Genomic DNA, 27,123 nt, shown 5'->3' with positions numbered 1-27,123 from the left:
TTTGTACAATAGGCCGTTAGGCAACACCAATGCTTTTCATCTCCTGACAGAACCTAAGATCACACATAAAAAGAGGACAGATGCATAAGAGATGGCCTGAAAGTGAACTAAACAAACTAAGAGATCCCGGTCTATAATTGCAAATGAATAATTGATTAAAGAAAGTGTCCGTTCTCAGACCTTCGGCAGGCACATGTCTGTATTTGTTTAAAAGGTCGATCTCCTCCCACAAAATCTAGTCGAGCATAAAGATTGAATTTTACATTTTGTTTGTTGCCGTGCTCAGTGGTCGTTAAGTTACTCAGGGGGATTAGTAGGCCAAAATCCACCCTGGGATCTTAAATGGTTGTTTACATGTTCTTCCTCTGTTTATCTGAGGGAAAGATGGTTGTGGTTTACGTCTGCATATTGCATCAATGTAGGTTCACCTCAATTATCTTTTATTTATGTATTTATTTATTTTTATCTGGGGACACACTGTAAAGCCCAGGAAATAACCTGCTGTGATCTGCAAACAGGTCTAGAACCATTCACTGGCCTGAGACTCGGCCAACTACATTTAAATGGTGTTACTCTATCCTCCCCAATGCCTAAGGTACTCTTCCAACAAATGCATGACACATTCTCATGTTCCATCATAATGACATTCCTGAATCAGTGAAGGAACATAGTGTTACGGGAAGAAACAATAGGGTGGACAAGCGTCATATGTCGTCACGCCATTAGCTTAGTTCAACAACAAGTTAGGTTAACTTAGGTTCTGTTCCAGTCCGCCAGTTGGACGGTGAACCTCAGGCCTTCAGGGCACTTATGTGTGAGGTTCCCTACTGGCCTTGCAAAGACCAAAAATAACCCTGGAGCAGGATCAAATTCAATGCTTTTTTAAGACGGCCCCAAGGAAGCTAAAGAATATCCTCTCTGCGCACGCCGTGGGCCCTAGACATGACCTCCAAGGGGGCTATTCACGTCACTGGTGACGTGCTTGCAGTATGTTGCTCTGCTGTAGGTTTCTGTAGCAACACGCTGTGCTTACAAGTGTGTGAGTTAACATACGGACATGGAAGCATGTAGATTGTGGGGAAACAAACCAATAATGTTTCACTGACAGTATAATTCAATTAATTCAGATTCTTTTTTTTTTAATCAGATTTTTCATGATAGCACGAACCCATTGTTGCAGCTTTTTTTTGTTTGTGATTCTTCTATTACAAGAACACCCTCCAGCCAATCATAATCAAGTATTCACCCAGGCAGGCGCTGCCGCTGATACAAGAGCAGTCGAAAACCAACGTGCAAAATCTTATTAGTGATGTACTCGTCGCTTATCTACAGGAAGATTCTTGAGATTCTGCTTGAATCAATGTGAGTTGAAAGAAGGCTGTAAATTGTGGTGGACAGCGGACAATAAGCACATTTTCTAATAATGATGTGCAGAATAATTAAGAAGGAACAGTAGCACGCAAGCACACAATGGAGATACACGGATACACGCACGGACGCAAAGGGGCAGGACTACACGTCTACACGCGCACAACTGCGCTGACATTTTGCACGCACACACAAACACCACTTCCCTCCCACCCCGGGACCTTTTCTTCTTTTCTGTCCGGCAGAAGCCCCCTCCTCCCAGCCAGTAAATCAGGAAGGCTGTTGCTCCGCTGACAGTTTGTTTAGCTCACACAAACACGGAACACCCTTGGAAACTGCACACAGACCGTTTCCACTGTCCAACGTCTTATGCGGTCTGCACTCTGCACACACCGCTATACGGCCCACATCACAGCGCGCCACACACACACACGCAAGAGACCCCCGAACTGTAGCTTTCGGATACGGGAACGCATAAGTGATCTCACCGGGCACTCAACGTGCTGAAATCATGATAGATACCGCAACAATAATAAAATCCATTCATAATGTATGACTGGAAAACACTTTCACAAAAGGTTTCACATCCCCCGAAACCAAATCCAGGGCAGCTTTCAGAGACAGAGTGATGCATATCAACATTGTTGTGCTTTACTGTAACATGATAACCTCAGGCCTGAGGGTGAGGGGTGAGGGGAGGTATGATGTCTTGCAGAGTCGTTGCTCTGAGCAGATTTGAGATTCAATAACGGCACAAATGTCGGCTTACAGAAGATTCACTTGAATGCATATGAAGGGGCAATAAAACATGATCTATTATTATAGGCTATTGTAGCGCCCCGGGGTGTGCAAAAACATGCTCGGCAGGATTTTCCAGCATGCTTCGCTGACACGTATAATATTGTTCATTTGTCGTATTTGTTATACTGTTTGCTATTAGTCTACGACGTGGTAGCCATTTATTTTTATGTGTGTAGATTAGGTTGCAAAAGCAACAGGCGTCGGGGCGATACGGGTAGAGCTCCCCCGCCACCAAGTCATCTCTCTGTCATCGACGGCCTGCTGCACTGCAGCTGGCACTGGCAGGCACGCGAGGAGGGAAGCACGGTACAACCAGCTCCTTGGTGGCCCTCCAACTCCGCACTCACTCGGAGCAAAGAAGGACGAGGACTACCCCTCTTACACTCCCCCCCCCCCCACCCAGGCTGCCAGGTTTAACCACTTAAAGCCTAAATAGACTTAGTAAATTGGATCTGAGTTGGCTCCGAACTTGGACCGATTTTTTTCTATTTTCCGTTTATGCGACGAGTTGTCACAATGTGAGCTTAGCTTAACCCTTTAAGACCGGGAAAGTATCGGTGTAATTTTAGATTTCTTTGGCTATTCAAAAATAGCAGACATACAAGCTCATAGCGCGGCACCGAGTGCCGCACTATGAGCTTGTAGATCTGCTATTTTTTTTTAAATGGAGAACATTTTGTGCAAATCTTTGAATGCATATATATTTTAAAGCTAGTGTTTGTAGGCTAACTCAAATCTTTGGGGATCGGGGTCCGCGGCCAAATACATATAACGTCGGGGGTCCTTGACATGAAAAGGTTTGAGCACCACTGATATAGCAACAAAGGTTTTTCAGAAAACTGTTAGGATTTAGAAGACATTTGTAATTGTATATCTCAGGTCTTAATCACCTGATATTTAATGGGTTAAAGATCTGCTATTTTCAAACAAATCTTCAAAAAACAACGCAAACGACTCCAGCGCAAATCAAAATATTTTCAGATGGGTGTCCGTGGCCAAATACATATTAATTTGGGTGTCCTTCACATTTGAGAAGCACTGCTCTATGACTGCTGGCAGATAGACTGGGACGTCCACTTTGCCTCTGGTGCAGTGTGGACGTACTGGACTGTGTAGTCCAGGAAATTATGCATTGTTGCATCCCAACTACCTTGCGTTCGTTCGAGAACTGAAGACCCCAGTGGACCTCATGTTTGGCCCACCGCCTGAGACAATAACTACTTTGCTCAGCTACATGGTGGCGATTATGACTCATAATAGGGGAGCCCTCGCTGAGGCTGGGGTCCACCAGACGTGGGGCCTGCGAGAGGAATTCTGTGTGCCGTCTTGGGGTGTGCCAGCTCGCTTCCCTAGCATGCCTCGGGCACGCTCAAGCCTGATTTATGCTTGTTGCGTACCAGTGTCGTATGCCGAAAATAGCCGATCTACAAGCGTTTCGAGCTTATACTGTAGGTCGGCTATTTTCTGTGTGAGACACCGGCGTGCAACTAAGTATAAACTACTAGTACTAAGCATTATTGTTCATTGCCGTATTCATTATACTTAAGAGAATGGTTTAACATAACATGTACATATATATTGTGGTTAATGTTGTTGTTAATAAATGAATTACGATCATTATTGCATATAGCCATTTACTTTTATATATGTAGATTTGGTTGCAAAACCATGGGCCATGGGTAGTTGTATTATGCACCCGATCACATATTGGGAAACACTTTTACAGTATCTGTGTGAGACCTGCCATAAAAGACCTTCATACATTCCTTCCTACTGTATATTGAGAAGTTGGCATGTCTCTTACTGTACCACTCTCTTCAACAATACCATATGATATTAGCGTTATTACTCTCCATCACTTCACTACATATCAGACTGAACCTGCACCTGTGGAAGAGGACAACACCTGGGCACAGTATGAACAAGGTGTATTCACAAATGCAAAGCGTTAGTCACTTCAGACATTGTTTCCAATGTTTTTTGGCTGACTTTTTCCTCTAGCTTGTAGTCCAATAGTGTTGTGATATAAACACACACACACACACACACACACACACACACACACACACACACACACACACACACACACACACACACACACACACACACACACACACACACACACACACACACACTATTCCAAAACAACTACTTGAAAGTGACTCCCACTGCAACCACTACAAAATGAGACACTGACAAGCATAGCGCCTGATTACTAGACTTACAGAACACTGTGGGAAATGGATTGTCCTTCATTACTTGACTGCGAGAAAATTCAATTCTAACGCACAGCAGGAATGCCATTGTGAACCAACTCTGAAAATAGGATTCCTCTTGCAGGCTCCTCTGAATGCCATCACTTTAGTAAAACCATCACCATACCATGGACATGCTACTTAATGTATGCTGCTAGGGAGCAGGGAGCGAGCTACTGTATGCTTGAGTTTCTGTCATTGTGGGGGGGGGGGGGGGGGGGGAATCGTGCTAGTTGCCTGGACACAATGGCTGTCCATGCAGGCAGTTGCACGATATTCCCAGTGCATCAGCCAGCTCATGCATTTAATGTAGGCCCAAGCCACTGATGTCAGGCCACAGTAGATGCCTCCCCTGCCAGCTGGCACCTTCAACATGCTCAGAGTCTCCCAACTATCTGGGGAGTCCTGCATCCCAGGACAATAATAAAGTAAAAACCAAGTTTCACAGGCACATGTTCATTCATACCCCCCTCACCCCCACCCCCCTGCCCCTCTTTGTTATCTGTTGGAATGTGAATCACACACCAAAATCATGGTATCCCAATGGTTTTGAAAGCTGCAGCAATTTTGTGAGATGGACACTTTATTTTTGCTTTAAGAGTTGACTATTAAAATACCCTCCCACTAACTTTTATGATTAAGCAAGCCATTGCACATGTTTAGTAGATCTGTCATCATCATTAACTTAATTTCATCATAATCATCATCATGATCATAATCATCATGATCATAATCATCATAATCATGATCATCAGACATCTTTACTCTCCAGCCCCAATAACTTCCATCATGCTGCTTATATAACCATGTAGAATACTTAAGCAACCATGCAGCAAACATCGGTTACAATTAAGGCTGAACAATTCCATTGTTATTTAAATAGATTTTTTTTTTTGCTAGACAGTAAGGGTCTCCCCCCCCCCCCCCCCCGCCTATTATTTATATTCATAGACGGCAGCTGTAAATGTCATGTCATCTACTATGAATGAACATGAAGCCAGTAGTACAGTGTCTGACATAATTATCTCAACCTGCACGGTAATCGTAGACTGTGAGTGAGTCAACTCAATGCGCCTAAATGAGGCGCATCATGCATGCAAATCTACTAACTTGAGAAATGTTGATAAAATCACGCGGGCCTATAATTTAGAATTAAAGAGCTAATGTGGCACAGGCATCACTGTGCACGAGATCCACTGTGCAACTGTGCAGTCAGGCCCATTCAAGTGACAAGCGAAGAGACTGTCACTGTACATTTATATCAAATCCAAAGCAATGTGTCATCATATTATATGACACATTGATTTAGATTTTATATAGCCTAATACCTGCACAATGTACATTCCTCTGACCCAGTTATGAATAGTCTTGTCCCAAAGCACTGAAATGCCATTTTGCCGTGTGTTTAGAGACATTACTGCTCCCTCATTTATAACACAATAATAGGCTATACTTGCACAATATTTGTTGTAACCTACAAATCGACACACATGGCCTACCAAACCATGCAAATTGGTCCACGTACGCGCCCTCTTTGCCGTTCATCTTCAATTCATGTACAGCACAGCGGGAGAGGCGTGCACAAATCGTATACAAAAACGTGTGTTTCTATTCGACATGTAATAAACGGCATGCTGGCAGGCAGCAGCGCAACTTGCTTTAGAACTATGTCTCTGAGATGTGAGACACAGCAAGAATCAGCCTCACTTCTCCTTCGTCTTACCTGAGAGAGAGTGTATATATAATCCAATGTTATGATGATAATGCAGGGAAAGAAGCTGGGAGTAATGAAATGTCACAGCAATCCTGAGCGTGTCCCCATGCACTCCCCAGTGAGTCAGTCGGTCTGTCCTCCTCCTCGCTCCGCGCTGCGCTCAATGAAGACACAGTTCATCACACTGTCAGGTGGTAGATTACACATCCCATTGCCAGGAGGAGGAACACGCACTCATTGGCTAGTTGGTTGCCGCCTTGTGATTGGCTAGTTCAGGCCATTGGTTCGCTTGCGCTGATTCAATTAATTGATCATAATGATAATCAGTGGTGGAAAGTGACTAAGTGCATTTACTCAAGTACTATACTTAAGTAGAATTTTGAGGTATTTGTTTTTTACTGTAGTGGAGTGTTCCCAATTGTCTGTGCTTTTACTTCTACTCACTGGAGTTACTTTACAGAGTATTTCTACATTGCAGTCTTGATACTTTTACTTAAATAAAACATTTTAGTACTTTTTCCACCACTGATTGATAATGATAATAATAATATTTTTTAAATGGCGCTTTAAACGCCAAAGATTTTTTTTTAAAGAACATGGACTATAAGAAACCACAAAGTAATCAGTATGTAATCAGGTAGTAAAAGCAGGTCTATACATGTGTATTTTAATTAGGTTAACATTTGAGTTAATACCTCTTCAGTGATCTTCATAGACACAATATTGTGTTTTCTTGACATTACCTGGCTGTCATAGCTGCAGTCCAAATAGTATTTGATGTGTTTGCCTTAAGTTGCTCATGGGCAACACACAATAAATGCGTAACTTAGAATTATGTTGTAAGATGGAAGCAAAGTGTATTTTACTTTTATTTTATTTCGTTTTACAGATGACACAAAAAATAACAAAGCAAATTGTTACCGTTTATTAGCAAACTTGATATTGGAAATTACAATATTGTTTCATACATTTTACATGACATACATGAGCTTCAGTCCGATTTATTATAGCCTGTAGTTGTGAGTACTAAGACAGTTAAGCAAAACACAAGTGAAGTAAGACCCTTTCAGAAATGTCTGTTTATACAACACTGCCCTCTCCTGTTTTATATTGACAACTACAGTACACACAGGCTACCGTATGATGCCTCTTTCCTCATTTATACTAAATAATACTATGGTGTTGCTTGGCAAAAAAAGAAAATAATAATAACTTTGCTCTGTACTTTTTGGCAAGCGACACCCTAGTACGATGGAGAATAAATTAAGGTTTCAGAGGTGATTTATTACCGTCTCATCCAATTGCTCAAAAATGTGTGTACTCCTTTTCAGACAAATAAACACACATGGACCGTGTGCATAGGCTAATGGAGCAACAGCTAATTTTGTGAGAGCAAAGCCCATTGATTAATGTACAGTATGTGCTTGGAAACACCACTGGAGTTTATTGGACACTATTGGAATAAAGACAGTGCAGCAGTTTAATTTGCTAAAGTAGCTATTCACATTGATTAAAAATACTGGAACCATTGCTGAGAACGGGAAAAAAAGACATTAACATGAGCCATACACGCTGTACCTCAACTCCCTATGTTTGTCAGATATCTGTGTATGCAGATACTCTCAGTGATATAAACACATATAAAGCAACACCTGCATTAATATTATAGTAAGTGCTATACAGAACGCATATCAGCAAAACAAATTGTTTTTTGTCAGAACTGCATCAATAAATCTTTTTGATAATAGTGAAATAATGTGACATAAAAAGAAGAAAAAAGAAACAACAGTCGAAACAAAGCTGCCAAATATATATATTGCTTCTGATCACTGCTAAGGACGATATGGATATACATTACATGTTTATTTACTATATCTTAGCAGTACAAAACAATACATCAATATGGAGAAAAATATGAACCGAAAGTGGTCATTACAAAGCAAAACATGAATAGATCAAACATTTTAGCACTACAAAATAAAATAATAGAGTGAAATAAAAAAAGGAGATAAAAAACATAAATAAAAGTGAGTCCAAAGTAGAGCAGATTTATTGAAATTCCATGTGTTCAGACGGGGTGAAACAAGATGTTGTTGAGGTTTTTCTTCCTTATTCGGATCATCTTACCCCCGGCTGCACAAAACAACAGAGTGGAGAAAGTTAATATACTGTAGGGGATCTGAAATGCCAGGCCCCCATTCACCTTTTGGCAGTGCCAATACTTTCAGATCATAAATAATGTGAATATGTTTAATTCTTGCTATTTGAAAAAAGTGACACCTTGTCTTACAAGATGATAAACCCATTTAGACTGGGAACGCATCTGTGTCATTTTAAGATTTCTGTGGCTATTCAAAAATAGCAGATATACAAGCTCATAGTGCGGCACCGAGTGCCACGCTATGAGCTTTTTTTGCAAATCTTTGCTTCTGGAGGGTCCTTGGAACAACATATTTAGAGATGGGGGTTCGGGGCCAAATACATATCATTTTGGGGGTCCTTGACATGAATTTTTTTTGAGAACCACTGATATTATAGCAACATAAGTAAAAAAAAAAAAGACATTGTAGAATCCCCAGAAGCAAAGATTTTAGTAAAAAAATAATCCTTTCAAAATATATATATATTCAAAGATTTGCACAAATGTTCACGTTTTTCAAAAATAGCAGATCTACAAGCTCATAGCGTGGCACTCGGTTGATGACTCGATTGACTCGTTGATCTACTGTTTTTGAATAGCCTAAAAAAATCTAAAATGACACAGATGCGTTCCCGGATTGAACACATTTGGAACATTTGAAGGCTACTTGAAATTCATAGCTTAAACATTCTCTTTTGTAGGCAAGCAACTACGTCTTGCAATGGAGTGTAAATTAAAACTGCAATCCGTAACTTTTATGTCCTACCAGGGATTCAAACCCTGGTCTCCCGGATGAGAAGCCACATTTCTACTGCACATCCAAGAGGCAATCATTGCTTGGTCAGGGGAGATATTATTTAAGCGTATGAGCTTCAGGCAGTACTACTTGTCAACAAGTAGGTGTTGTATCCGACACCAGGAGCTAAATGTCTCATTGGAAGAGTAGGGAGACCAGCTCCAAACCACTGCAGATGTACTAGTTATATTGCATTAACATACACTACCATACAGATTGATTTTAAATAATGTTTTATTCATTAAAAGAAGTTCCGGATCGCAGCTTCAAGGGCCACTGAAATGTTTTTTTGAGCTGCCATTGATTTTCTGCCCTGCATTTGTATGGTAAAGACACACTAGGACACACATCGCATTTCAGCGCTCTCTGCGTCCAGGATTTTTTGGAGGAGAGCCCTGGGTGCCTCGAGTACAAAATTGTTGAACATAAAATAAAAATAAAAAAAACTTTCTGTGGACATGGCCACTTCAGGATGTTTTTATTTTTGTCAGCTTGTTTTAACACTTTCACAGACTGGATCTCCATTCCTGTATTTCAGAGTCATTCATGAAAGCTGCTGGTGGTGTTGTGTATGATGTGTGAATACACTTTTAGAAATGAACTCTTTTAAACGATTGCACCCTTACTTTTGATGTTCATGCATGTCTTCATGCAGTGTCTCCTGTGGGAAAAGTTGTTGGCGTTTCCTCCACAGCCGCTGTAGCGGAACATGTGACACCTGTTTGTCTTGGGGTTGAAGGCAAACCTCTTCTCTTCCCCGTCACATGTTCCCCTGTCCACTGGAGTGATACAGCTCCCCGGAGGAATGAAATCTGCAACACGGCAGTTAACAACACAAATCAATGTTGAATTCAAGACCCATCATCTGTTAGAGAGATCGTTTTTGAGGAATGAATGTTATAATTGAAAACATTAACCCTGGCATTCATATTTTGGACATTTCATTTTCCTTTCTTCTTTTTTTAATAGCAAAAATGGCCATTCTACAAGCTCAAGAGATAGATAGATGTGACACATTGTAAGTTTGTCATGCACTAATGTAGGGCTTGGGCGGGAACCCCTATTTGTATCTATACATTTCAGGACAGGAGCCCCTTTTGGGGTTCTTGTTGCTATGTACAGTATATAACAACATACATTTTTGAATACATATTTGAAGTTTTCCAGAATTTTTTTTTAGAGTCGGCCTCAGGTCTAAATGGGTTACGGGTTAAATGAAACTGCATCGATATTAAAGTGACAAAATTCCACACACATTTTTACTTTCTGGATCTAATATCTATTGAGACGTATAGCTTATCAAAATCAGTAGTATGCAGTATGTTATTACATGTCATATTATTTTGAAATGATCAGTCAAAGTCATGGATCTCATCTGAAATGTGGAGTTTTCTCCACTTCAAGTAGTTCTCTAGCTGAAACAGTTTAAGAACTCCTGATTTAGACACAAGGGTCTGCCTTACACCACATCCAGACTCGATACGCACAGCATCCACAAGATGTCAGTGTTTAGCTGAGCAGAGAGTTTTCTGCTAGAGTAATACTGTGGAGTTACTGTAGAGTAAAAGTGGCTTGTCTTCTACATTTTCGAAATACTACATGTGGACTATAATACACATAGATGAAGGGACGTGCTGGTACAGTTGCAAACCTGGATAGTGTATCGACCACCTACAGTAATTGCAAGGTTCGATAATAGACGGAGACCCTTGAATGTTATTCCTCCTTTCCAACCTCAGTTTCCTCTCTATATACTCTCCTATCAATACTCTGGTCTCCTATCAGCAGTAAATAAAGCAAAAAGAAAAATGCCTAACAAAAACATTAATCTTAAAAGATAAATAAAAAATTAAAACACAAACTGCAACCAATAAAAGCTGAAACAAGGACCAACAACACAAAGGTAATTCGACAATAAAACTAGAAAGAAAGAGTACAAACAGAGAAGAATTATTAAATTCTCCCCTCTCCAGATTTTCTTCTGGCTTCAATAAACGTTTTCTTCTATTTATTATTCAGTGCTTGCCCTAAATCTTATTATTATTATATTTTTTTCAAGTTAATTCTGTAGAGCCTTTATGATATTAGTGAGATTTACTGCAGGACCCATGTTTTGTTAAAAGCAGTGAAGCACCTCATTACAGAATGAACCCCCTCAAGTTCTAAAACAATCACGGATGAGAACACAGCACAAGGGACTATTCAGACCTGTGCATCACAGAATTCCCCCTTTCCACTGGCCTGCCTGACAATGCTGAAATTGAATTTTAACAAATCATAACTGACTCAATGAGCTGAGAGAGATTAAATTAGCACCCTCTGGACGGGCCCATCTGTTCCAGCATGAAAGGACCTTAATGCCAAGCAGTGATCTATGAGCCCCCACGTCTGAAACACGCAAAATTAGTAGGTGGGAAAATGTCAAATAGACTATGGGGAGGAGACACTGACAGTCTTGTTTATGCCCTTTGACTGCACTGCACAAGGCAATTTGGTGAGCTGTCTAGCAGAGGGGCCTGGCTGCACATTGAGTGGTTATGTTAAAACACCCTGACAGCACAACTTAGCAGAGTAGTTGTACTTCAGTTACTTTGGGACTTTTTACTTTGAGGACCGGTTGACTTATTCTGTTGTGATTCAGTACTTAACATCGTGAACCCTATAGTGTCCCTATTCTGGGCATGTCATACTGTAATAGGCTAACATTCTGTCAAAATTCACCCAAAATAGCCAATCACAATATGAACTTGCACATCAGCTATTTTTGGTGAAGATATTTGGTGTAGAGGGAAGAAACACGGGAGGGGGGGGGGGGCTGTATCTTCACAAGGCTTATTCTGTTGACAAATCCTTACAGAGGTTTTACAAGCCTGTAAGGGACCAGTCGAAATTTACATAAGGGGGGGCATGGAGGAAATGTATGTGCCCTGATCTAAAATGCCATGACCCTCCCTTTGACAAAAAAAAAAAATCAATGACCCTCCCCAAGTGATTACAAAAAAAAGAGTAACCCTCCCCGCCTAGAAGTGTCACGATATATTGTGTCACGATATAGCCTATCGTGGTATTAAAATGTGATGATAGGTATTGTCATGATGTCATACTGTATCGTAATATTTTTTTAATTGTTTTTTTAATAAAAAAAAAACACTTTCTTTTTTTTTGCCGGTGAAAGTTAGGAGTTTTTACTGTATGATATGAAATGTAAAGCTTATCATAATCATAGTAATTATTAATCATGTCCTCCATCATATTCAAGGTATTTTGGAGAGAAATTAAACAGACTCCAGTCAGTCACTTTCAGTTTAAAGCACTGCAGAGGGGAGGTGTTGTGTGTCAGCTGATGCTCGTTGACGCTCGTTAATGTGACATGCATCTGCACTCTCAAATAGGCCTACATCTAATCTAAGATTGTATTATACTGTATCTGGTATTATAGATTTTTTTTAGCTGTTGGAAATAACTAGGCTGCACTTGGTTGGTAAAGTCCCGATGACAAAAATATGAGGTTTGTGGAATTTATAGTTATGCAGTCTTATATTATATTATATTTGTTATATTAGTGTCTATCTGTCCTCTGAAACAATGGGTTTATAGTTAGTGAGAACTTCACTTCTCCATTAAGCTTGCACAAATGTATTTATTTGTGTGTACAAAGCACTTTGTAATTGTTTCTAACTTGCTTTATAACGTTATTTATAAGATGATGGCCAATGTTGATGATACATGAGAAAAGAACATTAATAATATATCATATCGATATCATGCCCAACATCATGTATCGTATTGTGAAATTCTTGACACCCCTAACCCTCCCCATCAAATACAACATGACATTTAAAACTGATATGTCCAATGTTTTGCTTTCCACATTGATTAGAACATTGCTGTAGTGTAGTCAGTCTTGCTAAATGCACAGTGTATCTGTAGTAGTGGTAGCAGAATGGATAGTGTTCTCATCTTACATGTGGGAAACCCATTGAATCCTGGTCAGGTTGAAGAAAGTTGAATATTTGGTAACCAGTAGTTTAAAACTTTTGTCACTCTGCCCTTTTAATTATCAACTACAGTGACTACAACTACACTGTTGCCTACATAAAACAAATTAGGCTATCAATTATGGCCTGATGCTTCTGGTTTTACTTGTGGAGCTAGGCATCTATACACAACTGTCCATATAGATCCACATTAATCACATGCACAGAATTACTTCAAATGATTATGAATATCCAGTTATAGTAGGCCTATTTATAATGCATCTCTCCAATAACGCCTGTTGAAGTTTTGCTTAATTGTTCAACCACCATCGTTAAGACGCTGAATAGATTTGACTGGGTCGTTCACACTCGCTGTGCGTTGATGGCTTGTTAACGACCGTCATTGATTCTAAATAGACAAGGTGTTACTTGATTTGAATTCTTTGTATCCTTTGAAATGGAGAGGGGTCATTGACCACTGTTCTGCTGTACTAAAAAGGTATATAAAAAACGGACTATTTTATCAATTCAAAATTGCATGACCCTCCCTTGGATTCAAAGTAAAATTAGCTGACCCTCCCTTGGACCAAAATTAGAAAGGCATGACCCTCCCCTATTTTCCTCCATGCCCCCCCTTATGTAAATTTCGACTGGTCCCTAAACATAAGCTTTACTCTAAAGAATTTAATTTCCTTGAGCAATACACAATAATCCCTCATTTAGCTAACAGTAGAGGACTGGGGTTGTAGCCACAGTCATTGTGTACTGTAAGTGTAAATGTGTGTTAGACGAGTGCAAAGCAGGATGTTGCTGTAAAGTAACTTAATCGATTTGATTGATGAATAGAAGCTAAAACAGACGGGGTCTAATACCGGTGTGGCTTCATGTGCGATCTCAGGCTTCACGTGTCCAGTCTATGACAACAGTCGATGTATGATGCGTCTATGGCGTATGACTCCATTTGGGCACTGTCCGACCGCCATCGACTTCCATTGTAAAATTCAATTCAATTTGTCAAAAAAAATATGTTTTGGCCTACAGGCAGAGTGCACTAGAAATGTCGGCGATTTGCAAAACCCAGACAGACATATAGACACACACACTGACTCACAAACAGAACCTCTTATACACGGCTCTACCTTCTACAGAGCCACAATGTACTGTACACTAATAACATCCCAGATTTGACAAGTAATCATTGTTACCCAATGCAACAACTGTCACTGAATACACGATCATCTTTGGAGTTGTTTTTGATGGGTACATTGTTTTCCCATCATGCAAGCCACAGGCTACAATCTAAACTCGTAATCAGTGTTCTCACCTGTCTCTCTGGGAGGCTTGCGGAGATGCACCTGTGGTTGGCTCAAGGCAATGTCCCCTGAAAAAAACAAGTAAACAACTTAATTAAGTTATCAATCATTTACAGAGGTGTTACGAAAATATGTTCTGCTTTTATCTGAAGATAGATTGCACATTGTATGGATGTTGAACATAGACCTCCTATCAGGCATAATAACTACACAAAAATGTCAGTTATGTATTGCTTGTTTGTTTGCTTACTTTCTTCTACCACAGTTTGCGTTGTTAATAATGATTTATCTTTATCTTGTATTTATGCATCCATTAATACGTTTTAGTCGAGGTTAGGCACTGTTAGTATTGTCACTTCTTGGGTTTGGTGTGTAATGAATTACAGTACTTAACCCATTAAGACCTGAAGCCGATTCTACACATGTCTTCTAAATCCCAACAGTATTCTGAAAATACGTATGTTTCTATATCAGTGGTGCTCAAACTTTTTCATGTCAAGGACCCCCAAAATGACATGTATTTTCGTGGACCCCCATCTTTCAATATGTTGTTCCAGGAACCCCCAGAAGCAAAGATTTGAGTTAAAAATCTTCACTTCAAAAGAATATAAATATATTAATTTGCACACCACCCATTTTCCAGATTTTTCAAAAATAGCAGATCTACAAGCTCGTAGCGCGGCACTCGGCACTTGCGTTAGACACTGTTTGTATGGTTAACAGTGCCAAATACTACCGTATATACTGTACATGGTACAGACCCGCGGGGCACCCTGGTCAACGAGTTCTATAGGGTTTGAGCGGTTAATGAAGAGTCTGATCCTATTACACACACGCACACGCACACACACACACACACACACACACACACACTGCGTATTTGTGGTGACGAATAGCGATAGAGCTGTCAGCTGTGTGTTATTCTCACCAGTGAGAGGCTGTATCCTAGATTCTCTCGTTGGTTGCACACTGTCGACGTTTGTTGCCTTGGTGGTGGTTCCTGCACTCAAAGGATGAAAATGTATATTTATTAAGTTATGTCATTCAGGGGAAGGTTCCGTTCCATACCATCGATTGAGTGCTCCATTATCCTAGTTGTGCATCATCTTCATTGCACGGCTGTCATGCTTCTAGTCTTATTATTCTGTTGGTGTTAGTGAAAAGTGGAAATTGGAAAGCATCTTTGCAGTTATAAGTATAACGTATCCATTTGAAATGTCAGTTTGTAGCTGGGCCTTTCAAGTTGGCCTATGGTTCGAATGCATCCAATTAAATGCCTCTGAATAAATTAAGCCTAACCCTACAATCACCTATGATCAATAGGCATGTAACGATTTATCGTATATCGATTTAAATCGATTCAAAGTGGTGACGATTTAAATCGATGCAATAAAATATGACATCGCGATGCAACCAGCAGAGGGCGCAATCGAGTCAGACTCCATTCCTTTTTATCCGCCTACTATTTTGTCCCCTCAGGGCCACCATAGCTTTCTCCGTCGGTCTCTTCTTCACTCACTCAACGGCAGGCTATGAACGGCAGAGTGGGGTTCACGTCCTCTCTGTCTATGAAATCTAAACAACTAGGCGATCGCACTGCATAAAGAGGGAAATGTGCGTCGCATGTAAACATGTTTATTTGATTGATGAATAGCCCAAACTATACCGTTTACCCCCTCCCCCATCTGACAATATTGTTAGCTGTTGTTAGCCTGTCTGATTTAAACTCTGTAGGAAACATACAACTGATAGGCTTCTAATGAAAACGGCTAATTCTGGAGCGCCTCGGTGCGGCTGCCGCTGCAGAGTACAATGAATAATAATCTATATGAATAATGATAATTTAACAATTGTATCAGACTGCTGACAACGTCAAACTCCTTTCAACACTGTCTGTCAGATATATAGCGAATTACATTGATATTAATCAATAAATGTTTAATCTAATCTCATTTGGAGCAGTTTAAAACAGTTTCCCTTATTACATAAATGTGTACAGAATGCTGAGAATATAGCACAGATAAAAAATTACTTGTAAATCCCAAGCTTGGAACAAAGGCTAAGCCTTAATTTGTTTATTTGGAGGTTTTCTTTATAATTTATTTCATCTGGGACATATGTTTTAAAATTCATTTATTTCATAATACTTATATATTTAAAGTTATTATTTTACAGATAAAAAAGTATATGTCTTAATGTGTACCTTACAGTTAATGCATGTACCTCATGAATAATAAAAAAGGCTTAATTTCATATATTGAGAAGAGGACAAGAGAAAATACAGTTGTTAAAAAATACATGATTTTTGTAAGAGAAATAATCAAGGTTTTTCAGTAATTTGTCTCGAAAATAAATGTGCTTAAAAATCGTGAAAAATCGTATCGTGAACCTCGAATCGTGATTCGAATCGTATCGTGAGTTGAGTGAATCGTTACATGCCTAATGATCAATTTTAATTGAATGTTTTAAGTGTTTACAGTTGTAGTAACATGAGTATACTATATAACTATAGAACATAAAAGTTTTAATTCAATAGCTTTGGCACTGTAAGAAAAGGGGATTAAAGGAGAATTCCGGACAAATTAAGTGTTATCTTTGATGTCTCGTTACTCACCTACCGATGTGAAAAGTAGCGTTCTTTTTTTTCATATATTCCCCTGTCGTCATTTTTTAAACACCCTCCGTTGTTATAATGGGAGCGTGAGGGTTAGTGAAGTTCGTCTATTATAACCGACGCAATGTTATTTTTTTCTCTACTACGATTCATTGTAGAGTCTCATGATAGTCAAACATGCGCTGAAAATTCCTGCGAGCCTGCCGTTAATGGCGAACGATTTAACACTGGTTGCTTGTTTCCAGAATCTGGCAACACGAGTTGCCAGGTTCTGGAAGAAACAAGCAACCAGTGTTAAATCGTTCGCCATTGACGGCAGCCTCGCAGATAGTTTCAACGCATGTTTGACTATCATGAGACTCTACTATGAATACTAGTAGTGAAAAAAACAACTTTGCGTCGGTTATAATAGACGAATTTCACTAACCCTCACGCTCCCATTATAACAACGGAGGGTGTTTAAAAAATGACGACAGGGGAATATATGAAAAAAAAGAACGCTACTTTTCACATCGGTAGGTGAGTAACGAGACATCAAAGATAACACTTAATTTGTCCGGAATTCTCCTTTAAGCCCAGTGCTCCCAAGAGGCATAGTTTAAAGTTGCTAATAAAAACTGACAGAAGCATTCATTTGAAATTACTCTCCACACTTGTCTACATTGATTTCAATATAACATAGACTGTCGGCTGGAATCCGTCACAGTAGAACAACTTGCTCGTTAATTTCTTTGACAAATCCAATATCTAAATGTCTTCCAAATGGAGCCCGAGTCTAGCATAATTAAATGTGCTTCTGCTACTGTACTCCAAAACCATTTAAATGCTAAATCAAGGTGGAACGTGATTTCATGCTCTGCAAAAATCCATCAAAAAGTTAATTTTGAATATGTCACATTTCTGAAATGAGGCTATCTCTGCATTTCTCTGTGGCAATTAAATGAAGGAGCGATGGCTCTGTGTAAGTGCAGCAGTATATAAATTAAGGCCATTAAATGGTTTTTAGACATAGTGTAAATACAGAACAACAAGTAATATTGTTTCTCTATTTTGCCCAATTAACATGAACCCTAGCATCCCTATTCTGGTCCATAATAAGCGGACATTTGACAAATAGGTGAACATTCGACTAAAGTTGCAGATCTACAAGCTCACAAAGTGTTGCGTTGCACCGCATTGTGAGCTTTCGATCACATCACATGTAACTAAATACTTGAAATTTAGAGGACCTCAGACGCTAACCTGCCATATGGGGTTTGTGTTGAGTAATACTCTGTTCAAAAACAAGAAAACATTTCTCTAGCTATTATATTACATTATATTATATTGCAGATACAGTATGTTCTGGGGTGGTAGGTGACACAGCTGTCTTTATTGCCTGGGCTCAGACTCAGCCTCTCTCTATATGACCACAGTAGTTCAGTCGCCTTACCTTGGTTCTGGCATCTTGCCTGGCACAACGCCATGCTCTCGAAGTTATTGGCGTTGCCAAAGCAGCCGCCGTAAAAGAAGTGTTTGCACTCCTGACTCTCGCTGTCATACAAATAGCGCGTCATCATTCCACGACAGGGGCCAGGGGCTTCCTCCAAATGACAGGGGCTTTTTTCAACTGGGTGAGGGAGAGAGGAGGGGGGGGGGGTGTACAGTATGTGATGAGAGTAAATTATAGAGAGAAAAAGAAAGAAAGATTAAGTGACTGCTGTTATAACTAAAAATGGTAATACAATTATTTAATCAGGTGAATCTCAGTACCCACATGGTAATGGCATTGCTCTAAAGTGGATCTTGGGGCCTGGGGCCGTAGCGTGACGGTCCAGGCACCCTTGGCTGCAATGCCAGCCTGACAGCATGTTGCGGGTTAGACTCCCGTCCCCGACGACCTTTGCTGCGTGTCACCCCCCCCATCTCTCTCCCCATTTCCTGTCAGCCTACTTTCCCTATCCCTCTCTAAATAAAGGCATAACAAATCAAAGCCAACAAAATAAATAATCTAAAGTGGATCTTGGACTTCATGTGGCCAGCCTGTGACACCCCTATGTCTTCAGCGGCCTTCTATGACATTATGACGCACGACTACAAATTTGGACAGTTTCAGGCCGATCAGAGCCCGACTGACTTCGATTGAAAAATGTACAGTAAGTTAAATATTTCAAAAACTATAAAACACATCTGAAAACAAAAACTGTGGCCAACTGGCAGTACGCACAACATCGGTCATGCAGTTTGCGAGAGTAGCCTGACAGACAGGCCCTATAGGCAGCTTGGCTCTGAGAAGCCACGCCATAAAACAAGAGATTAATTTGATCAGAGCTGCTACTACTTCTTCTACATAATCTGCGTGCAAAACCATAGTGCAAATTTGCTTTGTTTCACTGTATGCTGAATTAAAGTTGAATGTGTGACACGTGTTTATGTTCACCTTCTGATGTGCAATGCAATTTTTACAAAATGCATTTTTCACTAAAGCAAAGATAATCAATCTTTGGAGGTTAGCTTCGTTTTCCCTTAGTGATAAGAAGGAATCAGCCCCATTAACTGATCTACCTAAGACTGTTCTAATGCCCAATTTATGCTCCAGTGCACGACAGAGTATAACATTAGGCATAAAGCTGACTTCTTGTGAGTGGAGGAGGCAAAGTTTAATGGATGTTAAAAGTTTTCCAAGAGATTTATTTTCCTTTTGATTTACTGAGCCAAGACAGGCTATCAAAGCCAGAGAAGAGGGATGTGAATGTGTGAATAATATGCTTGCTTGCTTGCTGGACCACATGGTCAGCTACCAGAGTGCTCCAAGAGATTGTAATTATTTATCAAAGCTTGCTAACTTATTTACAGAAAAGAAAGTATATTGATCAATACTTTGTTGCAATACTGGCGTAGACCAGGGTAGGGCTAGGTGTCTGTCTACTGCTGTCCAGTAAAGAGCATAACATGACCTTTTTAGATAGTTATAAAAGGAAAAGTTGATCGTATAAACTCATGTTGGGATCCATTGTGAGCTCATAGATTGGCTGTTTTAATCAAAGAGATTTGGTATAGATGGACAATGATAGACCCCTGGGGGACCCTGGTCAATAAAGTAGCCTAGCTATATTGGGTTGTAGTGGTTGAATATGCACGATAATGTTAAAGTCAAGACCCACCGCTTTGGGTCAAAATGTCAAACTTAAGGACCCCCGATCAATGAAGTATAGGGTTTAAGTGGTTAATTAACAATAGTGTAGCTCTCATTATCCAACCTACAGTAGGGCTTACGTATCGGCACAAATGACAACAACTAAGGCCTGGGCCATAATCTATACATGCAAAAATGTAGAATGTCCAGAAAGGGAGAGGCAACTGAAATAGTGACACATGTAGCCCTTAGACCATGCTACTTATTTCATTTTGTGCCAGAGAAATGAGTTGAGGTTGTTGGGAGAGAAAAACTAAATTAAGAGAGGAAAGGAGGACATGGCGCCCAGCGAGATTGGAAGATGATTGCTGTGACACAGCTTACAATAAATACACTTGGTGGAAAAACAAAGTTCCCCAAAGGTTGTCAGATAAATCCTTTGAGTTTCTGGATCTGAACGGCATCATCTCACCGCCATTATCCCTCTCTGTTCTTTCTTGATTTATCATACATATTAAATATGTGAAAAACAAACAAACAGAGCTTTAAGTGACCAGTTTTTCTGAGAAAGTAAAAGAGAGGGGGGGAGAAAGAGAGAGAGGGGAATTGAGTTGTATGTTCTCTATTGTGTGAACACATGCATTTGAATTTGTATGGTAAAAACACGAAACGACAAGTCCTGAAGAATGAAAGGGAGAGACACAGATAGAGAGAGAGTTAGGTGGCGAGAGTAAATCATAGAGAGAATAATAAATAAATAGTCTGAAAGACAGGACTGGCATCGCTGAGAAGACATACGTTCATCTTTCAAGGTTACACCTACAGTCAAATCACTTGCAATAGCATTCACTATTCCCTGTAACTTCACACTATGGCAAGTTTCATAACAGTGAATACAGTTTTACCATGCATTCATCTTCAGTAGACGTGCCTACTGTAATTGTGTCCTTACAGGTCTCCCTAAAAAAATCGATCAGATGACTGCAGCTTATTCAGAACGCTGCTGCTCGAATACTAAGAAAGTGGACCATATTGCTCCAATTCTTCCTAGACTTTTACATTGGCTCCCTGTCTTGTGAAGAATTTATTACCACTGTTGGTTTATAAAGCATTGTAAGGTTTAGGGCCAAAATACATGTCTGATCTTGTGATACATTATGAACCATCGACACTTCTCAGATCGTCTGGGAAGGTCAGCTTCATGTCTCCAGAATCAGAACTAAATGCGTAGAAACAGTGTTAAGTTTTTATGCACTGTAATTTCATTCTCTTACTATTCTTTTTTTTAATTGTATTCAAATGTCCTTTTATAATGTTTATGTTGCACTCTCTTAATGCTCTGTGTCATGACGTATGTTTTAAGTCATCAACACCTTGTTGTGGAAATGGGCTATGCAAATTAGTCTGCCTTGCCTTGCCTTACAGTGTAAGGCAAGGCAAGGCAGACTAATTTGCATAGCCCAGTCAGACCAGTCTGTGTAAGGCTTACACAGACTGGTCTGACTACAAGCAAGTATTGTATATCTACTTTAATTTGCCTGTTCAGCCAGTATGAAGTACTGTTGAGTATGCTTTTAAATTTGACAATGATGGGACCAACACCAACGGCATCCTTTAATCACTTGCTGAAGAACTCAAAATATCTTTGATGGAAAAGGGTATTGATTGAGATCTCAAAATCATTCTTGATAATGGTTCTGTAAACTTAATACGATAGTCTGTAAACTGCACGGACTGAAGTGCTTGCACGGTCGATATATTCAGAAGGCATTGTGACTGAAGGAAACCGGAGTGCAGCTTATTTTGAATTACATTGTTACATTTCAGGTTCAAACAGCTGTATCAGCGATCTGGAACATTAAATTGTAATTTGAAAGTAACTTTCGCAACTTTGCCAACGTGCTAACTGGATTTGTTCCAATAGGAATAACAAATGAACAAGCTGCCGGAGGCCCGGATTGTGCTCCGTTCAATCCTTGTCCTTCAAATACGATCCAGTCATCTGTGCATTAAAACACAAAATATCTGCCCTCTGTCAGCAAAATTGGCTCATGATAATTCTGAGATATGAGTTATGAGCTCATTCATCTTGCTGAAGTTCGCGCTATCAGAGTCCACATTAACTTTTTGTGTCCAGAGACTTGGAGTGATGCCATTCGTGCACGCATGCACGCACACATACACACACAATTCAAACACACTAAGGCAAAAGTCTCTCTCTCTCTCTCTCTATCACATCACAGTTCTGAGTGATTGATTTAATTTTGGACTCATTTGTAGGACACCGTTATCCAGCTCATTTTACTGGCATAATGCCAGAATCCTGTAGCTACAGTAAAAGAAAAAAAGAAATCCCTTAAGCGATGATAACCAAGTTCATCTGTGGGCACACTTAATTAGAATATTTAACTGGAGTGGCCGTCAATCATCTGAAGACATTTGACAAAAAAAACTTTTGTGTTTTCTAAACCAATTCTGTGTTTCATAAATCAAAGCCAAAGGGAAACAAAAACCCGTAAAAACGTATCTGCAGTGGTGGAAAAAGTACTCAAATGTTTTACTTAATTTAAAGTATCAATTCTGCGATGTAGAAGTACTCTGTTACAAGTAAAAGTCCGGAATTCAAAATTTTAAAGTACAAAAGTATTGGTATCAAAATGTACTTAAAGTACCAAAAGTAAAAGTACTAACATGTTTGAAAATAGCAGATCTACAAGCTCGTAGAAAATAGACGATCTACAAGCTCACAACGCGTCGCATCGCGACGCGTTGTGAGCTTGTAGATCGTCTATTTTCAAATAGCCTACGTATAAATTCAGGCTAAAGTGGTTAATGTATGTTTTATAATGTAATTAGGGGTGTGCCGATATATCGTCCCGCGATATATCGCGATACGTTTTCGTGACGATATGTATCGTTTTGAGAAAAAAAAAATATCGTTTTAAAACAATATCGTTTTTACAATAATAATAATCAGGCATGCAAACAGCCCCGAGGTGAAAAGGGTGACAACATGTTTTTTTTTCGGGTCAGGTATCACACTATTGCCCTATTTTGATTCAAAACGGCTATTGTAGCTGAAAAGCTACAAGTTCGCATATCTGAATAATGCAAAAACAGAATTATTTGTTTGCATTTGCTTTTTTTCTCCCCCATATATTTTTCATAATAAAAAAAGTGCGTATCGTATCGTATCGAAATCGTATCGAAGTTGTGAGCCAAATATCGTATCGTATCGTTTGGTGAAATTAGTGTATCGGCACACCCCTAAATGTAATAATTTATATCTGCAAAGTAACTATATATAATAAAACAATATTTGCCTCCGAGATGTAGTGGAGAGTAGAAGTAAAAGTATAGACAATTGGAAATACTCCAGTAAAGTAAAAGTACCTCAAAATTGTACTTACTTTACACCACTGCGTATCTGGGAGCCAGGCTTATGGTTAATTTTTACTTTCAACTGGTGAAGGATTCATTACTCCTCTTAAAAGTGAAAGTGTCCCTGCAGTTCAATATGTATTAGTGCAACCTAATATAAAAAGTACAAAATTCTGTCCATCTGTCCTTAGCCATATTGTTTCTCCTCATTGGGATCACCAATCAATCCTTTCCCAAATGTAATCTGTTTATTAACATTTTTGCCATGGGCTGCAGCCACGGTCCCCGCAGGCTAAAGAATCTGTACTCGTGGTCACTCACGGTCCCATAGCCTGGACGGACAGGTTTTTCTTTCTCCTGCATTTCCCACTGATCTGATCCGTCTTTTGATTACCACCCGTTTCCCAGTGGGTGACCATAATTAAAATGCCATTACATGGTGACATCTACAAATTTCACAAGGTGACACTGACTTAAAAGCACAGGGAAAAGAGAAATATCAGAGGGCAGTCTACAGCTGTTGGTTTGGCGATGCAGTGATGAATAACCCATTAAAACCGGGAAAGCATCTGTGTCATTTTAGATTTTTTGCTATATTTTAACCACTTTAACCATTATTTTATACTTTGGCTATTCAAGAATTGAGAAAATTGCCGCAAATCTTTGAATATATATATATTCCCTGGAACAAAACATTTTGAGATGGGGGTCGACGACCAAATACATATAATTTTGGGGGTCCTTGACATGCAAAAGGTTGAGCACCACACTGACATACGTTTTTCAGAAAACTGTTAGGATTTAGAAGTCATTTTTTTAATCGGCCTCAGGGTCTAAATGGGATAATTCACAATCACAATTCTCTTATGAAGGCACTGGAGGTGTTGGAAGGGTGATTTATGTTTTGCTGGGGAATTATCACTATCAGTCAGACCATTTTAATAACCAATGGGTGGAAATCATAATGTCCCACTGAGCAGGCTGCTCTCCAGACTGGACTTGACTCAATATTTCCCCCAAATTGACTTCAACAGTTAAGACAGGCCAGCGTGAGTTCGAGGGAGAGTAATCCTGTGTATTCTTTTCATACCTGAAATATAATTTTCACTACTACAAAAAAAATCATTAAACCCCTGCAGTTTGGAAAAGGATTTGAAACCTAAGCTAATCATTTCTCGGCGTCCGGGTGGTGCAGGGGTAAAGTACCTGCCCACCGCCATGGAGACTTGGTTTAGAATCCTCCACGGTGTCTCCGGGTCAGCTGGGCTCTCTGACGAACACAATTGGCCGTGTTCAAGGAAGTTCTGTTCAGTTGGGCAGGGCATGGAGCTGGGAGGAATAGTGTTCCTCCACAAGCGGTATAGGCAACAGGCAGATTCAGAAGTAGACTAGACGTGGTTGTCTAACACTCCCCCTAAGACCAACAGTAGGGGTTTAGCAGTGAAGTAATTGTTAGAACTGTAGAAGATTGACATTTATTTTTATCATGGTGATTGCATTGGCACCGTTTCATAGTTTGCTCTGGCCTCGCAATTTTTCTCTTGTTTTTCTGTCTGTAACAAGATGTCCTGGCAGGTGTTTTTTCTTTGCCAGGTCCTCCTTGTAAACAAGACCACTAATGATGACCAAGGAAACATAACGCACCTTGGCCACTAGGTGGAGACAGACATATGCCACACATGATACAAAAGTCAACAGCACTTATTCCAGAAACGGATCAATCAAGTAGTTTTTATAGCACTTCTGCATTAGTAGTACAGTGCAGAGATTAATGATATTTTAGTTAACCCATTTAAGACATGGAACGCATTTGTGTAATTTTTAGATTTGAGCTAAAAAGCATTATTTTACACTTTGGCTATTAGAAAATAGCAGATCTACAAGCTCATAGCGCGGCACCGAGTGCCGCGCAGTAGATCTGCTATTTTTGAAAAATCGTGAAATGGGTGCAAATCTTTACTTCTTGGGGGTCCCTGGAACAACATATTTTGAGATGGCGGTCAGCGGCCAAATACTTTTAAGTTTGGGGGTCCTTGACATGAAAAAGTTTGAGCACCACTGATATAGAATATTTTTTTCAGAATACTGTTGGGATTTAGGAGACATTTATAGAATCGGCTTCAGGTCTTAATGGGTTAAATAGCTTTATAATCCGATAGTATTCATTGCTGTAGAGGGTTTGTTCAATAACACGAGTCTCTCCCATCTCTCAAAGAAAATCGGACACAATTAGAACTGGAACACTATAACATTGAAGCTGTTAAATGATCTATGAGGAGCTCTCTCTTCAAGTTGGATAAAGAAAATGTAGTTTCTGTTTACTAAAAAGCTGGAGAGATGGGGAGACCCCTGTTATGCTGTGTCATGACTTATGTTTTGTGTAAAACACTCAGAATGACCTTGGAAATGGGCTATGCAAATGAATCGGCCTTGCCTTGCCTTACACAGACTGTAAGCTGTTAATGAACAAACACCCTATATAGAAATGCTTATTGCTTACAATCAAAATACAGAAAAACACTAGATGTTCAGGCCTCTGTGACCAGATTTGGACAATCAAATCTAGATGTTACGTCTGTGATGCAGACCCACCGACCACCCATAAGCCAATTTTAATGGAGAGGCTGTTATATAATTCATGTTTAGGTATTTTTGTCTCCTTTTCTTTGCATTACTCATTCTTCAGAAAACCCATCTTTATTTCAGGCCTGGCCCTACATGTTATTGTTTACCAAATTGGAATTCATCTACCATTGTGCGCAGTTGTCTGAAAAGGACATTATTCTTTTTAATAGACATGTGCAGTAGAAATGAAGCCTGTTATTATGTCTGAAATACATCGGCCACCCATATGAAAATATAGGTCAGCATTTTATGGGATTGACACAGTAGTGTCCAAGGGTTAGAGGTCCATCACAGTCGGCAGGAAGAACTGTGCTGAGCGTAATAAGTTCTCAGTGCACAGTGATTATGTCAGTAAATGAGCCAGGCTGAATAATAACAGCCCTGAGATACTTAAATGCTGTATCGCTGGTTGTGATCTCAGCGAGGCGGGCTCATTCTTTTCAGTTCTGCCATATCTATTGTTCATTCTGACAGCTGAGATTTAGTTCTTTCTCTCTTTTATTTTTTCTTATAAGTCTGTCTTACATAGACTAAGCTGAGCTTTGAGTCGAGATATATATATTTATTTAAAGAGCCGATGTCTGACTCTGTGTGATTAAGCGTCTGACCTCTCACAGGAGAGGCTTCGCAGCAACATCAGAGCAGAGGAATTCTTTGACAAATAATGGCCTATGACTCATCGTGGTGTAACACAAGAGTGTCAGGGCTGAAGAGAAGTCTTTGCTAAGCAACAGATGTAGTATCCTGTGCTGTTTCTCCGCAACGCTCTTCACAATGTTAATGTTATCAGGACACGTTCTGTTGTTATAGTTTTTACGTAATTACGTGATGATCACTATTTGCTGCCACACACATCGCCTGTAAGAAAGGTTAGAAGCATTTCATAACTATGAGAAGCGCTCACATGAACTTCTTCCTCCTGAGAGCTGCCATTGTTGTTGGTTTGTTTGTATTCCCTGTTGCCGGGGCGCTCCACTGGAAAGGCAGGGGAAAACACGAATGCCTCGCGTTTCTGAGCGGTTGA

The 27,123-nt window shown here is 39.8% G+C and overlaps 2 protein-coding genes across 3 annotated transcripts in view; both read right to left on the bottom strand.

The window, feature by feature from the left end:
* Positions 1 to 6,289, bottom strand: part of LOC308073629 (calcitonin gene-related peptide type 1 receptor) — a 51,820-nt gene extending 45,531 nt beyond the window's left edge. Inside the window, exon 1 of the mRNA XM_080412650.1 lies at positions 6,148 to 6,289. The gene's annotated coding sequence lies outside the window, so the exon portion shown is untranslated. The remainder of the gene's footprint in view (positions 1 to 6,147) is intronic.
* A 1,270-nt stretch (positions 6,290 to 7,559) lies between these two features.
* Positions 7,560 to 27,123, bottom strand: part of tfpia (tissue factor pathway inhibitor a) — a 55,356-nt gene continuing 35,792 nt past the window's right edge. For both annotated transcript variants that reach the window (XM_080412560.1, XM_080412559.1), the window contains exons 3-7: positions 18,411 to 18,587; positions 15,293 to 15,364; positions 14,376 to 14,432; positions 9,701 to 9,886; positions 7,560 to 8,271 (exon numbers count right to left, since the gene is read on the bottom strand). In XM_080412560.1, coding sequence (XP_080268686.1) covers positions 8,207 to 8,271; positions 9,701 to 9,886; positions 14,376 to 14,432; positions 15,293 to 15,364; positions 18,411 to 18,587 — 557 coding nt within the window. In that variant the 3' untranslated portion in view covers positions 7,560 to 8,206. The remainder of the gene's footprint in view (positions 8,272 to 9,700; positions 9,887 to 14,375; positions 14,433 to 15,292; positions 15,365 to 18,410; positions 18,588 to 27,123) is intronic.

This window comes from Gymnoscopelus braueri, assembly GCF_963280865.1.
Source record: "Gymnoscopelus braueri genome assembly, chromosome: 18".
In the NCBI taxonomy this organism is placed as follows: Eukaryota; Metazoa; Chordata; class Actinopteri; order Myctophiformes; family Myctophidae; genus Gymnoscopelus; species Gymnoscopelus braueri.
This window is presented reverse-complemented; position numbering and strand designations above follow the sequence as displayed.